General features: G+C 37.5%; 1 protein-coding gene across 1 annotated transcript in view; it reads left to right on the forward strand.

The window, feature by feature from the left end:
- LOC150099941 (uncharacterized) overlaps positions 1-12,730 on the forward strand; it is a 371,458-nt gene that overhangs the window by 47,543 nt on the left and 311,185 nt on the right. Inside the window, exon 2 of the mRNA XM_090402300.1 lies at positions 4,860-5,008. Coding sequence (XP_090258426.1) covers positions 4,860-5,008 — 149 coding nt within the window. The remainder of the gene's footprint in view (positions 1-4,859; positions 5,009-12,730) is intronic.

A 12,730-nucleotide genomic window follows, 5' to 3' on the forward strand; every position in this document is an offset into this window, starting at 1 on the left:
TTCTCCTTTTTTTTTAGTGTATATTTCTCCATTGTTGATGAGGCTTTGTTTCTACTGTTGCTATATCTTCTGCTCCTTTAATATTGTTGCTCTTTTTTTAAAAAAAATCAGTATGCTATTTTCTACACCATTGTGGATTCCCTGACTTGCCATTGAATTTTAGTGCGTATTAGTCAATTTGATCTAATAATTTACATAATCAGAGTTTGAAATAATTATTCTGCGACCGAGGAAAGAAATATTTCTAAAAGTTTTCAAATGACAGTTATTTAACCAGTCTCGTGCGGAGGAGGAGGAGGATGTTCACTTTTGAAAAACAGAAAAAAACCTGAAAAGCTACGCCTTGTCATATTCGACCTACGATGAGTTTGTCAGTCTCATACAGAGATAGCAAGGATTTCCCTTCCAGAAACTTTTTTTTTTTTAACTCCGCAAAACAGCAAATTGGTCAGAAGAACACACACAATTTTCAGCCATAACATACTATATTAGCTTAATGGCATAGTTGTTTTAAGGCCATAATTTCTAAATAAAAAAAGAAAAAGAAACTGCAGAACGCTGTTCACAGGTTAAATGGAATTGACATTGTTGAAATATTTTCTGTTTCATTTTCATTGTTGATTTCTTCTCTTCTTGTAACTATGTTCGTTCTTGTTTAATTGTTGAAATGTTTTTATGCTTCAAAAGTCATTGCTGTCACTTTCATTGTTGAGAAAGCAACAACAAAGTCATTGTTGTCGCTTTTATTCTTTATATATATTTTGATTTGTTCTAATTTTTTTATATATGTTCCATGATATACTTCCATTGTTGTCCGCTATTATTAAGAACCTATTAAAGGGTTTCTTTATCAATCGCTTTAGGTCCTTTCTGCATAAAGCAATTCTCCCATCACAGCAAGCACGCGGAAATTATATTTCACTATACCTTTCATGATCAGTCACGTATTGGAATGTTTAATAGATTTCACTCGCAGTCAGCAGATGGTTTGAGTGTCAACGGCCCCCGGAGATGAATTTCGTGAATGTCGTATGGCACATTTACACATTCCATAACTGTGTATGTGTGTTGATTGTAGTTCATTCATTGTTCTTCATACATTTCAAAGAAAATTCGCCTTTCTTTAGTAATATTAGCCTAATAAAAAATAATAAATAAATAAATAAATAAAACACTTATCCTTCTCAACTAAAATATAAGGTATGAGTGATTATTTATGAAGAATTTTATGTTTAAAGTACTGAATACACGACTACTATCTATTGCGGATGTCATGTCTATCTCTCCGTCTCTTAAACTGTTTCACGGATTTTGATGAAATTTGGAAATCCATACAAAAATGTAATTTTCGATTTTCAGTTTTAGGAAAGACAATTGGGTCTACTGTTTTCATGTATTGAAGATACGAGGGGATGGTCTGGAAAGTTCCGATAAATACCTAGAACAAAAATGAATTTAATTTTAATTTTACTAAATTATTACAATTTGATGAAACCAAAGGGTTAAGGGTTATATCAGTTAACATCATTTTGTGTTCTAAGTGTTTATCAGAACTTTCCAGACTCCGCCCCCCCCCCTCGTATACGCAAGAATCCATTTATATTTCTTTATTATATTAAAGTGTTTTTTATTTGCTGGTTTGTGTGTGTGTGTGTGTGTGTGTGTGTGTGTGTGTGTGTGTGTGTGTGTGTGTGTGTGTGTGTGTGTGTGTGTGTGTGTGTGTGTGTGTGTGTGTGTGTGTGTGTGTGTGTGTGTGTGTGTGTGTGTGTGTGTGTGTGTGTGTGTGGAAACGGGAGGGACGTGTAGGACATAAATTTCCTACATGCTCCATTGCATAGAAGGTATATTATTATATGTAGCTACCAGGTACTGATTAACATTCATATTTATATTTTTGTATCAATATTCAAAGTTACATTTATATTTTTACATCTGTATGTACAAATTCGATATTTCATCGATATTGTTTATATTTTTGTATATACATATATCAACACTATATGATTCACACAATAATAGTAATTTATGTTACATTACAACGACTGGAAGTTGATCTTGTTGGCAAATTTAATTAGTTCTGAGTAATACTTTTCGATCAGTATCTGTTTTGACACTGGCCATTTGTATCCGGAAGTGATGACGTGTTGCATTAGGGACATCCGGATGGAGTCCAGTAGCTGACAGTCAAAGTATGTGGTCAACAGTCTGTTGTAGATGTGAATTACAAATACATGATGGTGATTCCAGGATGTGGAATCTGTGTAAGTAGTTCGTAATTTTCCGTGTCCAGTTATGGAGATGGCTTGTTTTTTCAGCCGGAGTCTGCTTCTGATACCTGCCAAGAACTCTTTTGTTGTTGTTGATCCGTATTTTCATTTTTCCCCATTCTTCTTCCCACAAGTCTAGACTTCTCTCCTCAGCAAGTGTTTTAATTGCAGATTTCGAGTACTTTTGGTAGCTTGTTTCTAGCCTCTTCTTTAGCCAGCTGATCCGCTCTCTCGTTTCCGTGTGTGTGTGTGTGTGTTTCACTTAGCCAGACAGCGCCTTGGTTCAGTGTACCTTTCCTAGTTACATTATTCAAATGAGGCGAATTATTAGGCTGGTAGCATGCCATGGGATTGACGACACATAGCGGGCACTGGCTGAAACTAGACAATAAACATACTCAGGTAACAGTGTTCAAGTGCGTGATAATGGGCAAATATTGTGCCTCGAAATGGAGATGATAAGATGTCAGAAACTGTTGTCAGTTTCCGAGTCTCCTTGGATGTGACGTCACTAATAGAATATTCATCTGTTCCATATGTGATCGGCACATTCCGAACTGAAAAATAAAAATATCTCGACTTTCCAGCTAGACAACTTGAAGTAGTGCATATAATTCGAGGCAAAATACCTTTCATGCTGAAGACAACAGTTTGTCCTTCTAGGATGGCCAAGTGTGTTACTGTAATGGTCTCGCGTATACTGGGAATGTAGGAATAAACAAGAAATAGCCTTGTTTATTCCTACATTCCCAGAAATACGCAATCGTGCGAACAAACAGATGAAGGATGGACTGGATCGTGAAGTCTAATGGGCTTTACGAGTCTGTTGATCTCTACACATACAAGGACCCTTCATTTACGGAAGAAAGTAAAGATCTTCTGAAGTCTGTAATGTGCATCCCTGTGGAAATGGTTTTGCTTCCAACATGGTAGACTGCCAGAAGAAAAACCGTTATTGTTTCGATTCTAGTTGTCGACCAGTGGAACTTTTCTTTCTGCTAGTTCCCGAGTCAGTCTTTGGGAAAAGGCAAGAGCGTTTTTTTCTCCAGGAAAATTGGGTTTTAGTTCCTCAAATCAGAACAATCTACCGTTGAACTAACACTATTTCAGAAAATTATACCAGTTAGATTTAGAATCATGAAATGGCAGCATTTGTCTCTCACCCCGATGTCTTGAAATCGTCGGTAGTCCTGAACTCAACTGTCGATGATTAAGCATAGAGACATTGGCTTGCCTACCAATCTAAAAGTTTCTTTAGAGCACTTTGGGTTTATTTATTATATTTAAGCAAGTCGATTTCTTGATTGCATTTTTACTCATATTTATAAACAACTCGATAAAGCTGATACTGTAGTATACGCTTTCAAACACATGTCAGTAAAAATTACGAAATTATAATTTGTTTAATTGAATCAAAACCATTTTTATGCAAAGTATTTGTATGTGAGGCTTTACCGAAAGCTTCATAAGGGCCACAGATCTCGGAAATATTTATATCCCCCTCCCCTTATCATTTATTTGTTGCCATTCTTTCATCTAACCAAGAAATGTTTGCAACTTTGCTGTGTAGTTAAGTGTATCTTTTAATACGTTTTTTTTTTCGCCATTATTATCACTTTAGTTACGTTCCTGTTTATTTGTTATCGAAAATATGAATAAAAAAAAAAATGTTTCTCATCTTCGTTTCCGAGTCATAGTATTCCGTTTACAGGTTATACTTTGCTTTTTTTTTTTTAAATGCAAAAGTATGACATTGCCAAGACATGTTCGTCCTTCTTCTCATAACTATTTGCTGTATTCAAGTCTCCGAGAAAGATACGCTTCAAGGGGTGGAAAGAAAACATGCCTCTCTTGTTTGCACTCCCCAGAACTATTTATCTATCGAAACTGTCGTTTGTTTGTCTCTTCAGTGTTTGGTTCGCAGGCAGCGGACACTTAATTGAGAATCATGCAATCTTTTTCCATTAGACCCATTTAAAGACAGCCGTAAATTGTTCTCGCACGTCGTTCCCTGTGACAAACGCGATGCGATGAGGTGCCGTAACATTAAAAAGTGACCCGTGACTCAGTTCGGGTCAAGGACCATCGTCGGAAGATCTCGAACGGCGATTGCCCCGAGAAAGTTTGAGGCCGTAATGACCCTGTCTAAACAGACGGTCGCATCCATTTCCCCCTGTTTTGACCCCATGTAGAATCGCAGCTGCTTTTTTCCGTAGAGGTTACGTGTTTGGACAAAGTGCTTCAACTTGTAGACATGGAATAAACGGAAATGAAACAGGGAAGAGTTAAGTGTGTTTGTTTTGTTTACTTGTTTGCACGTGTAGTTTTCCCGGTTTTTTTTTTTTCTTTCTTCTTCCTCTCCATCTTTAAGACTTTCTTCATTTCCTGTTTTATACTTCCTCACTACTCTTCATCCAGCATTATTTTTACTATTTGTTCTCTTAGCGAAGCGGATAACTTTATAGTGACTTTCTGCGCATGTCTGTAGAAGCATTTAAAAAAAAAAAAAAAAAAAAAAAAAAACATAAGACATAAAATCGCAATAATCATCTCTTATAGTAATGTTTTTCCCTCCTTTTATTTCTTGAATAGCTCGATCCTGGGGGGAAAGCCAAAATCCACGGAGGCCTGCGTGTCGGAGACCGGGTGCTGAAAATCAACGACGTCCAATGTCTTTCCCTGACGGATGCTCTGCAATTGATTGATAGCGCATTCCGGACCTTGACTGTCTTGATTTGGAGGTAAGAAAACTAAACTTGATTTCCAGTCTCACGGGTTCTACTTTTTTTTTTTTTTTTTTGGTTGTTCTGACAGGAAGGGGATGGACCGGTTCCAATTGCTAATGATCTGCACGTAAAAAAAAATGCTCTTGAAACAACTCTTGTATTTATTTTGCATAGTAATGGGGAAAAGAGGTAAAAATTGTAATATCCAGTTTATCAAACACTTCTGATGTATGATTTTAAACGCAAAACAAAAAGCGTCTATTACGTGTGACTTATGGTGTCAATAATGAAAATGCTATAGGAATACGCTCCTCTACGCATTAAATGCATAGGTGAGCATATGCCTATATGTGTGTGTTCCAAAGCTGAAGTGTCTATCTCAGGAAGAAAGCTTTCTGAATTACCCATATTTAGTTTATAAACGCATGTTACTCATGAGAGTAAAGGACACACTAAGGAAGAAATCTGTGTGCTATTACTAGATTAACAAACCACGTTGCTATTCACATCTGTACTTCACAAGAGAAAATAATAATAATAATATGGATATTTAAATATTAACCGTTTAACTAAAAACCGTTCAAATTTGCTAATTCAAAACATCTTCCTCGCTTCTTTCATATTCCATATAGTGGCGCCATCTAGTGTACAGTATCTCATAACCTTTGATACGAACATACGGCAAAAATATAGGACATAAAACTTTAAACCAGAAATAAATGGATAGTTGTTTTTGTCAAATTTTTTTTTAAGCAAATCGTTTTAAAGTCTTGAAATTCTCTGTCTTATAATGTTCCTCTTCTTTATGTCATAATACTTGCATTGTCTCCTCTTTTTTTTTTTCGAGCTAATTACTGTTTCCGTCGAAAGGGAATACTGTCCCTAATTTGCGAGCTTCGCTGTGATTAAAACGCACAAGATTCCTGTCTCTACCGTTATTATCTTTTGTTGTATATTCTTGGTGTCTTTTTTTTTTTTTCAGCAACAAAAATCTGAGCTCATTACTTTAGCTACCGTGAACTTGCTTCTATAACGTGGTTTATTATGCTGTAATACTGCACGTAATTTGTCTCTTTAGAATCTCCAGAAAACTCTTTTTTGTAATCTACATAGATCACTTAACATCACAATAATGATGTCTGTCACGTTTTTCTCGTGGCTTGCATTCCACGCGAATCAGACTCATTGTTATCGCAAGAGAGATAAGCCGATAGTTTTCAATGCAATGAAATCTGCAATTTTCTACCAACTGGAAAAAAAAAAAATAAAATAAAATAAATAACAAAACCGCTTCCACTCGGTCGAGTTGCAGTTAGAAATATGTACGTAACAGAAACGAAACTGCAGCTATCTGATTTAAGGAGTTGTACTTAAATTATGTTTTTCTTTTTATTTTATTTTTAGAAATCCCAAAATATCGGAACTTTAAAATTATGATGGCTGTATTATCCCAGTATGAAATGAATAAATAATCGTATCCATCTAAACGCGATTCAGCGCCACCTGTCGGTTAGGTAGTGAACTATCACACATTTTCCAACTTTATTTATTTATATTTATATTTTGGGGATATTAACCCTATACAAGAAGTGTGTGTGTGTGTTAAGTAAAAAAAAATAATATATATATATATATATATATATATATATTCTCCCTGCTCAGAACAAAAGTGCAGTATTAGAACTTTTATGTTATCTGTAGAAGAATTTTTTTTTTTTTGGCTAGATGGGTGGAGCAAGAATGCTTTTCATATTCCCCGTTATCTGTATAAGAAAATGTGTGGATGGGGTAATATAGAGCTATAAGAGCCTCATAGCAGGAGGGTAACAACAACAGCCTAGCCTCAGTTTAAACTTCATTGGCTACAGCATTACCATCCCTGGGTATCCATTTTAGTCGCCTTGTACGACATGGGCTATTCTTATCCCGGCCACCACACCCGTTCTTATAAGGACTGGCTTAAAGGGGCGAAGCAATAATGCTTTTCATCTTCCCCGTTATCTGTAGAGGACAGTGTAGGGATAAGGTGTTATTGAGCTATTAAAGCTCTGATCATGGCAGGAGGGTAACAGCAATAGCCGAGCCTCAGTTAGAACTTCGTTGGCTACAGCATTGCCATCCATTACCCTCCAAGGGTATTAATCACCGACTGTTTAAGTAAAGGTGAACTCAAAAAATTTCGGACGATCTCTAGGCCACTCCATAGTGGGCGAAAGACCGTCCATATCTCAGCGGTGGTTCCACTCAGTGACGGGCTCCCCCACCACCGAGCAGAACCGCTCAAATTCCGAAGAAAATCATTCACTGACAAAGCCCCTCAGCGGGCCGTGCCGGAGAACACCTTCCCCGGAGACTCAAAGTGCTCCCTTAAGGCAAAAACCTTAAGAGAGCGAACTCAAAAACTCGTCGCCCAAGGGGGTAACAGCAACAGCCGAACCTCAGTTAAACTTCATTGGTACAGCATTGCATTGTTGCCATCCGTTACCTCCAAGGGCATTAATGAATCAATCACCTCATATCACGATCAATTAACTTCTTCCTTAACAAACCTACAATACTCCCACCACACCCGGTTGCGTTGCAGACTTATTTTATACTCACAGCTAGGAAAATGTAAATGGTGTCTAAAATAAATATTTTGATGTTTTTTATTAATAAAAAGTAATGAAAAAAATAACATTTAAATACTTTTTTCACTTTTTAAAATGCTTGAAACATTTAAAAATATTTCTCGATCTCAATTCTGAAGAAAGAATTCTGAAAAAAGAGAACCTTCTGATAGGTATGCTGATACGAAGAGGTGTTCACTTACGCACCCTACCAGTGGAAAGGACATGCAGGTAGCTTTGTGTTAAGAATGCGAATGTTCTTGATCGTGTTCCAAATCGCTGGAGGTATTTGATGACACGTACGTTTTACAAGAACGGGAGATAAGCGGTAGACGGGGACCCATCCCACCACAATCGAGCAAAAAAAACAAACAAACAAAAACAAAACCTGTAAAAACCATCCAAAATACGACTTTCTCACCCGCCTAGCTCTACGATAAGGAAGTTCCGCTTTATGTTCGGTAACAACTCCTCTCTTGACGGTAAGGGAGCGAGATGTAAGCCCCAGATTAGAGGGATGTGGCGAAGAAAAGCTACCGATGCAAGAAGATCGTCTGATATCAGATACAATAATATGCGTGAATTCTCCGGACCTCATCTTTACTGCACAATAGCACGCAAAGTAGCAATTTGCGGGGCTCGTGTAATATGGGAACGCGCGCGCCCGCACACACACACACACACACACACACACACACACACACACACACACACACACACACACACACACACACACACACACACACACATCTGTGGAAGATGGAAGCGGATGACGAAGCTACGACCTCCGTAAAACTACAGAAAGGAAAGCAGAGGGGGGGGGAAGTGGGTTTCCAACCGTGTCCTTCGACGTCCCCCCCCCTCTCTCCCCCGTGTTGGACCATAAGTCAACAAACAAAAAAATAATTTATTGGATTATTTAAGCCTTTCCAGGTATATCGCGCCGAGGAAACGGTAACCATGGCAATGCTGATAGCGTGCGGATATTCGGGTTCGGCAACGATCGCGGCACCTCACGATTTCGTTCCCTGGTCACGGGTTTCGATAATTGATGTACACTCCGAGTGATAACGGACATCTGCAGCGACTTCCGCATTTTTCTTATTTAGAATATCCGTAAAATCGAGCGAATTACTGCCAAACAGGATAACTTCTCCGTGGGAATTTACTGGATTGTCTCACGGTTTTCAATCGTAAATTTTACAAGAAGAAACGCAATGGCCAAACAATAAGGCCAGCATCGTGGTATACGACCATCATGTAACTCTAAGGATAAAGATGTCATCATAGTATAAGAACTTATATTGTAAAAGTAAGACCATTTTGTTGTGGGATGATTTGTATTAGAATAAGCGGGCTTGTTTAAACGAACTTTATACGGAAAGAAGCAGTGGCATACCCAGAGGAAGTGCGGTGAAGGGGCCCTTCCCCCGAAAGAAAAAGGAAAAAACACTAGAAAATTTTCCAAAATTTTTTTCCGAATTAAAATTCATTTTTTTTAATTTATGTTGGGTCGTGTCTTCTTTTTCTCTACTACTTATGAATTAGCGATCATTGCAGATGCTCAGTCATAGGTCGTATGCGATGCGTAGTGGGTATTCTCAAATCGTCTACTCAACTCTCCCCCCCCCCCAAGATTAAACCCTGATGCGCTACTGGAAAGAAGAATGTTTCTGTGGCGAAACCAGGAAGTCAAGTGAATTAACTGATTTTGAAAGCTTGCAATACACAGCTCACAGCTTTAGTTATGTAATAACAACCACACACACACACACACACACACACACACACACACACACACACACACACACACACACACACACACACACACACACACACACACACACACACACACAGAGAGAGATGGAATGAATTTTAAACCCCCAGTGCACTTGAAGTAGTCAAATAACAGCATCAGTTTCCTGATCAAAATAAATTAAATCCCAAAGCATATTCACGTGAATCATAAATTTACATACGAGATACAACAATAAAGTAATGGTCTTACTTTTACAATATAAGTTCTTATACTATGATGACATCTTTATCCTTATAGTTAGATGATAGCCTTATACCACGACGATGGTCTTATCGTTTGACCATTGCGTTTCTTCTTGTAAAATTTACATTGATCCTATTTTGCAATGCAGCGTAGTCTTGTTGTAAATTGGAATATATAATCTCATAAGTCATAAATATTGTGCAATAAATTCATTTGTATCAATTTGCTTTGCACTAGCGATATTGCTTTTTTGAGCCCGTCTAAAACTAGCTTCTTGAATTCACTCATCTTATCTTTAAAAATACTATCAAGGGTGTCTGTTGGCTAAGAAGGGATTCTTAGAATGCGAAAAACCTTTGACATTCTCTTGGGGATGGATAACGTCTCCGTGGAAGACTGCGTGGGAATTTACTGGATTGTGTCACGGTTTTCAATCGTAAATTTTACATGAAGAAACGCAATCGTCAAACAATAAGACCATCGTCGTGGTATAAGGCTATCATCTAACTATATGGATACAGATGTCATCATAGTATTAGAACTTATAATGTCACTATAGCTGCCTCAGCATTCGAAATTTTTTTTTTTTTTTAAGCTCCACGATTTCACATCTTCTCAAAGTATGGAACAGGCTCCCAAGATTCGGGGTAGGGCTCCCAAAAATATATCTGACAACGAACACGAACATAATGTCTCTGTTATGACAAACTCAGAAAAACAATTCAGTCACTTCCAGATCCAGAGTGACGTCAGAACAAATATATCTTGAACAACAGCCAGTAATCGCATAGATCAATGACGTCTCCCTGTTGCTAAATATTTGTCCAATCCACAAATCGAAATAGCTTAGCAAATAAAACTGACCGCCTACGAATTCATTTGTAGATGCCCTGTAGATGTCCAGCCCTCCATGAGACTGGCTGCTACGCTAATCTACTCAATTTGAAACGAGGGTACCAGAAGGTTGAGATATTTCGCACCTGTGCCGACACTGATCATGCGCATTGGCCTCCTTACCCAAAGAAACGCTCTGGCGCCTGATCTGCTCAAGGTCACCGTGGAGTTTACACCTGGTCCAGAGCGGCATCTCAACACAGGTATTAATTACACACAACGCCAACAAGAAGCCCTTTAAATATTCTTCGTGGCCTTGCAACTCACTGTAGCAGCTGTGGCCAAGAAACGCCACAAATCCTCCCTATAAACTGACAGATAGGTGGCGTACTGTAATCACCCTCTTAGATGTATGACTACCACTGCTGATGATCGTTACTGGCTATTCGTTTAGTTTTCGGTGAACTCTGACCTGGAGCCAACGAAGATATTCTTATTGTTGTTGTTTGTTTGGTTTATTGCCCTACGATCTAAAGATTTTGTGCTCATAGCAACACTAAACAGCAATACATTATTATTATTATTTTATTTTTATTTTTTTTAGAAAAAATATAGAGTGCGCTTCGGTAGGCTACCTGATAGATTTCATAACAATCACACTGGAAACGTCAGCGCCATTTTTCTGTTGTCATGGTAACAAGACCAACAAACGAGTGGTTAGCGTCTATTGTAAACGTTGTTGTAGTTTCCTGTTGAGAACAATAATGCCACAACTGCGCAGGACCTTTGCCCTTGAATGACCTTCATTTGTAGCGTATGTGCGAAGATTTACCAAAAGGCGAGTTACAATTATAAATACATTCGTTATCTTCCTCCAGCCAGCATCTGCTGGTGTTTTGCATTGACCTTGTATGCACACTTGACCAACTCAACATGTGTTTGCATTACAGGCGTAAGAGTTTAATTACTGGGTAAGGAGAGAGTATCTTTTTACACTTTAGGGTCAGGATATCAAGATGTGTGAAATGCGATGCGTTTTCGTTTTCTTAAGAGAGAGAGAGAGAGTTGGCAACTGTACGTTAAATGGAACTACATCATCAGAAAAAAAATCAAAGTTAGATTACAACTGTAAGATGAATTAAAATGAGAAGAGAATTACTTTTTTTTTTAGATTAATGTTGCAGCATTTGAAATTTAATCATTAAAACGGAAATGGAAATAGCTTAAGGAAATAGAAATAGAAATTAAAACGGAAATAGATAACTTAAGGCTGTTAAACTAGCGTATTATGTCTATTAGTTGTGTGTGTGTGTTCTGAAGCGGGTTTGACTTTTTTGTAGGATAAAAATCCTGAGTGGTAGAGTTTTTTTTTTTTTTTTTTTTTTTTTTGTCATTCTGCAAAATAGTAAAAAACGACCACGAAAAACAAAAATTTTCCCACATTCCACATTAACTCGTTTTCATTGGAAAAATATCTTTTATTTCAGAGAAAGTTTATCGGGTCATTTCCGAGAATGAAATCACAGGAGGGCGGATATCTTCGTTCAGCCAACTGAGCTACACACAAATTTAAAACTTGTATGCATTCTAATACACTTTAATTAGTTGTAAATATACATCATCAATTAGAAATATAACTCTTTTAGCTATGATTAACTTTTGGAAATCGGTAGGTAGGTAGATAGCCGGTTGCACTCGTATTCGTCATTGTTGAATCAAAATTTTGAAGACATCGGAACGAGAGAACGATAGACAGTTGTTACCATATCATGATTGTAAACTTAACAATCAGATTGTTGTCTGAAACGGTGTAAGTTCTACAGCCAACTCTTCTGATTTGCAGACTTTAAAACTCGAATCTCCGACAACAAGAAAAATTTTATTTGCCTGCTCCAAAGATTGAGAAATTAACATTATTTAAATTCAGAAACAATAAACAGTACACGATACAACAATCATTTAATATATTTCTACGCAACAATCGATAATAATGCAACAGATGGTCAACAATACACCAACAATGAAATCATAATAAAGAATATTTTTATGGGATGAGAAATGAATATCGTTAGAAATTAAGCACGACTATAAAGCACGTGTTCACTGTACTGTACTGTACAAATTCGCCTGTTTAAAGGCAAATAAGGATTTTTTTTTCATGTGCGGGCTCTTTTGATGCGGTCTGTTACGTGAAAATGGTGTTGTTTGGATTCTCGGTGGCTGCCATGCCGTTGCTAAGGAGATAGATACGTGGCAGATTATTTACTTCGCAAAGTTCAGGGCTGCCATTCT

This window comes from Typopeltis vanoorti, chromosome 13, assembly GCF_054136105.1.
Source record: "Typopeltis vanoorti isolate ZY-2024b chromosome 13, IOZ_Tvanoo_1.0, whole genome shotgun sequence".
NCBI classification, from domain to species: domain Eukaryota; kingdom Metazoa; phylum Arthropoda; class Arachnida; order Uropygi; family Thelyphonidae; genus Typopeltis; species Typopeltis vanoorti.